Consider the following 5,065-nt stretch of genomic DNA (forward strand, 5'->3'; position numbering starts at 1 on the left):
ACATTTTTTAAAAATGGGAATATATCCTTGAGTGGCACATGCTTAAAAGAAACTGTTAAATACCTAATTTATGTTCAGTTTCAACTCTGTGGCTCACTTTAAGCATTTACTTTTAGTTCTACTCAGTGAAGACTTACTTGCTCAGTTTAAACACACTTTTTCTTGTGATAGGGAAGAAAGAAATTCACTCACTTGATAGTGAACATCCCAGTCAATCCCAAACTGTTTGATTTTATGTTCACTAATAAGAAAAATGCCTAAAACTGAACTCTCGTTCCTGACTGCTGAGTCTATCTGTTAAATTGCCATCCTTATCTTTATCTAGAACAGAAACTGTGGTCTCATTTTTTTATATGTATACTTCAATCCCCAATTTTGTTTGAGGCGCACTCTCACCATGTAGCCCTGACTCGTATAGAACTCACTATGGAGATGAGGCTGGCCTCAATCTCACAGAGAGCCACCTGCCTCTGCATCTCAAGTTCTGGGATTAAAGGTGTGCATAACCATGTCTAGTATCACTCACTAAATCCTATCTTCTCTTACTCTGTGAGGATTCGGGGTTTTCTTCCCACTCCTGTAATAGCCACAGTGGTCCAACTCTTGCTCACTTTAGTCCTAGATTTTGCTCGATATTTATATATGGTCATCAAGAATTAAGCTTCCTGTCTGATTACTCTACAAGAGGATGCTAAAATGATCCTCTATCTGAGTGTTAAGACTCATGCCTGTATTTTGCATTTGAGATGCTGAGGCAGGATGATCATGAACTCAAGGCCAGCCTGTATTACATAGCAAAGTTTCACCCTCTTAATACTTTTTCAATATTTTTTAGAAATTTATAATGGTTCTTCTTCCATATTGCACTGTGACTTTCAAACCACTAGAACTGATACTCAGAATATTTCATAATACATCTCACTGTTTTCTAATTCAATCTTTTCTGGTAAACTAGTCTACTAAATCCCAATTCTTGTAAGCTATGCCTTTGGCTATGCTATAATACCCATTTTTACTTTATTTAAAAATGAGACACTCTTTGAACCAAAGGGAAAGTTCTAGTGTAACCATTCCCCTTTCCCCCATCTATTATTTCATGTTCCTGAGAAAATGCCACACATATATGGCTCTCATACCTCTTATCCCTGAATAGTGCACACAATACATGAAAAATATTAGAAAACCAGGAACAAGAATGAGCTCTGGACATAACTAAGATTACAAAGCTAACATTCATGTAGGCTAAGAACTAAGATAAGTATTCCATGTAGTCAACTAAACCTCACAACAGTCCTATGAAACAGGAGTCATCAAACTTCCCATTTTACAGGTGAGGAAGTTAATTCACAGCGAAATACTTTATGCAGGGTTACAGAGCTTAGGCCAAACCCCAGGAGTCCAGCTCCAGAATCTACTCACTCTGATACATCCTCACTGAAATAAATTATAAAGAGGAAGGAATGAAACAGAAGAACAAAGGTTAAGCAATGATATAATGGAACTAAATAAAAATGAATACAGAAAAATAAGAAGGGCTATCATGAATAAAAGACTGGAGAAGGGACACTGAAGAAGTAAAATTGAGGACAAAGAAAAGTTGGCAAGTCAAGGTGAGAGCAGAAAGTCAATCAATGAGAACTAGAGTGACAAGGAGGCCAGGGAAGCTTTGAAGAAAAAGGTGTGATGCCAGGCAAATGGAAAACAGAAATAAAGGTGAGTCTTACAAGTTAGCAAAAGTGTCGCTGTAGGAGTCAGGCTTTGGCACAGGCACTTGGTGGAGTCTCCGCTCTGGGCTAAGATGAATACACAATAGTGTCTCGTTTTCACACAAGCAGACCTCACATAGGTTGACATACATGTAGGCATTTTGTTCCATAGTTAAATCTCTTTCTGTAGTGGAATTTTCAGAATATGGAGTTATGGTAAGTTCCATTTTCGAAAACTGATCTGTAGGTGGAAGTGTAATTTCAGGGCACTTTGGAGTAGGAGCTGTAGTTGTTGGGACTGTAGAATGTGCAGCTTCTGGAGAAACAGCTGTAGTTGTTGAGACTCCATAATGTGCAGCCTCTGTAGAAGCAGCTGCAGTCTCTAGGACTTCAGAAGGTTTAGTCTCTATAGTTGATGAATCTGAACGCTGAGCTTCAACATGAACTAAAGTTGGAGATGTTGTCTCATAATGTTCTAGAAATTGAGCCTCGGTCTCCAAAGGTATCTCAGAAGTGTGAGCTGGGGAGTCCTTCATAGGGGCAGAACGTTTAACCGTTGTATTAGGTTGTCGAGTTATTGAAAATTCTGAGTGTAAATACTGAGCTGTGACTTGAGTTAGGTTTGAATTTTGAACCTGAATCTTCTCATCAAGTGGGAGTACCTCTTCAGGGTTATTTAGAGGAAGGGTAGTAATATTCCCTGGGGCTTCCAAAGGTTCACTCTCTATCTTAGATAGTTCAGTTAAAGCATGTTCTACATCAAGATGGTAAACTTGGACCTCAGGTGACACTGTATGCTGAGTTTGATAACCTGGCATTGCAGCTTTACTATCATGGAACACTGGAGCTTTGGTAACAAGCCCCTCATGCGGCTGTGGAGGCTGAGAGAAGGTCTTTTGCATAGGTTCAAAGAGTCCTCCCTCAGTAGTAGGTTGGTGAGTTATGGTAACTTCCAAATCTGAAGGATGAACAGTGATTTCAGTTGTGTTTGGATGCTGAATGTGAGCCTGTTCTAGAGGTGTCACTTGACAATGCACTGAACGATCTGTAGTCTCACTGAGAGCTGTGGGATGATGAGCCTCTTTAGTAGGCTCTGCAGTTACAGTGAGTTCCATGTCTAAGGGATGATATGGTTTTGTTAGATACTCAGCTTTACTCTGAATTAGACCTTGAACAATGCCCTCCTCATATCCTCGAGTTTGAACTACAAACTCATTAGGTGGTTTTCTAACTTCAGCAGTGGTACTCTGCAAATTTTCAGGACTGTTTTCTAGAGTAGATGAGTTATGATCAAGGTTAACTATGGTTTTAGTTGGAGTTCTTGTACGAGGAATGAAAACTTCTGGGTTCAGGATCACACTATGATCTGAATGAACTCTAGTCTGCTCTGGAGTTGGACGAAAGTGAGTTCCTGTAGGAGGCTGAGAAGGCTGAGATGAGATCCTGGGTGGTGCTGGATTCTCAGCTTGACCCTGAATTGGTATCGGAACTGTCACCTCTTGAACTACACCCTCTTTAGGTGGTGCTGTAATCTGAGTTGTGCTCTCGTGCATACTTTGTGAAAGCTCTCCTTCATTAATAGGTTGATAAGTTACAGTAAGTTCTAGATCCAAATGCTGAACGTTGACTTCAGGTATCTGAATTGTGTGCTTACTGTGAACAGGGTCTGGATATATCACCAGAGGGTACTCTGGAGGAGGAACTGTAGTCTCCCTTGGAGTTGTAGGATGGTGAGACTCTCTAGTAGGCTCTGAACTTATGGTGAGTTCCAGATCCAAAGGCTGAACTGTGACTTCAGTTAGGTTTGGATGCTGAGGCTGTCTGGTAGGCTCTGAAGTTATGGTGAGTTCCAGATCCAAGGGCTGAACTGTGGCTTCATTTGGGTTTGGATGCTGAGGGTGCTTTGGAACTGTAGGATACGGAGACTCCCTAGTAGGCTCTGAAGTTATGGTGAGTTCCAGATCCAAAGGCTGAACTGTGGCTTCAGTTGGGTTTGGATGCTGAGGGTGCTTTGGAACTGTAGGATGGTGAGGCTCTCTGGTAGGCTCTGAAGTTAGGGGGAGTTCTAGGTCTAAGGGCTGAAATGAGACAGTAAGTGATGCCGGATCCTTAGCTTGATCCTGAGTTGGAATTGTCATCTCATGATATTCTAGACCTTGAGTTAAACTCTCTTCTGGAGGTACAATCACTTGATTTGTGGTCTCTTCCATAGTTTGAGAAAGTTTCTCCTTAGGTTTTATATTTACGGCGACTTTTAGATCTAAGGGTTGAAATGCGCTTTTAGTTGGGTTTGAATGTTGAGTCTCACTATGATGTGGACGTGGAAGTTTTACTTGAAAATGTGGATTTACAGTTCTCTTTGGTAGTATATAATGCTTAGTATCTGGACTAATTCCTGGGGTTACAGTAACTCCTAGGTCCAAAGGCTGAAATAAACCATTAGGTGGTAGTGTATACTCAACTTGATCCTGATCTGGCTTTGGAACAGTCATCTTGTGTGCTGGAATGTGAGTTACAATATTTTTCAGTGGCTTTGGAGGGTGTGGAATCACTTTATGGGTTAGAGAAAATTTTCCTTTTCTACGGAGTTTTAAAGTCTGAGCTTCAGTGGGCTTCAGCGCTAGAAATGGTTTCAGATTCTCATGGAGGTCTATGGGATGAGATAGTGTTATTTGTTGATGTAAAGAAGGTCTTACTCCCATACTGTGACCTGGAGGCAGTTCTGAGGCTTCTTGTTGAGTTGAATAAAAGTGTAACTCTTTAAAGTGGTGTGTTGTTTGAGCTATGGCCTCCTGGAAGGCTAGAGATTCAGTTTTGGAGAAATATGGACGCTTTGAAAGGGCATTAGTCTGAATCTGTGAAAATTTACCTTTCTCAGTGGAGTCTATAGGCTCTTGTGGAAATGGAACTGATCCATCCTTCAGAGAAGGATGTTCTGGGGTTATGGTAAGTTCTAGGTCCACATGTTTAACAGTGGTTTTATATGACTTTGGAAGTTCAGTTCTGAATGTTGCCTCTAGATCTGCAGATGAAAAAAACCTATCTGTTATTGAAGGCCAAGTTGAGCTCCCCTGCTGACTTGGATACGGTTCCTCAGGAAATTCTTCAGGTTGGGTTGGGACCCTTTGACCAACTGGAGAATGATGATCCTTTTTTGAGTTGGTTTGATGATCAATTGGGATATTGTGTGATGCTGAAAAATAAACTTGACCATGACCCAGGGATGAAACTGTTACCTCATGGTAACCTGGAAGTTCTTCATCGGGCAGCTCTAGCATCTGTTCTGAAGTCTCCTGCTGTGCTGGAAATGGTTTTCCTTCTTCAGAGATCTGTGATATTCCAGTTGTGTCTTCTTGCTG

The 5,065-nt window shown here is 41.0% G+C and overlaps 1 protein-coding gene across 1 annotated transcript in view; it reads right to left on the bottom strand.

Annotated features, from left to right (window-relative positions):
• LOC101988416 (leucine-rich repeat-containing protein 37A-like) overlaps positions 1 to 5,065 on the bottom strand; it is a 103,094-nt gene that overhangs the window by 95,761 nt on the left and 2,268 nt on the right. Inside the window, exons 2-3 of the mRNA XM_026777175.1 lie at positions 4,943 to 5,062; positions 1,725 to 3,784 (exon numbers count right to left, since the gene is read on the bottom strand). Of these exons, the coding sequence (XP_026632976.1) occupies positions 1,725 to 3,784; positions 4,943 to 5,062 (2,180 nt within the window). The remainder of the gene's footprint in view (positions 1 to 1,724; positions 3,785 to 4,942; positions 5,063 to 5,065) is intronic.

This window comes from Microtus ochrogaster, unplaced genomic scaffold (genome assembly GCF_000317375.1).
Source record: "Microtus ochrogaster isolate Prairie Vole_2 unplaced genomic scaffold, MicOch1.0 UNK48, whole genome shotgun sequence".
Taxonomy (NCBI): Eukaryota; Metazoa; Chordata; class Mammalia; order Rodentia; family Cricetidae; genus Microtus; species Microtus ochrogaster.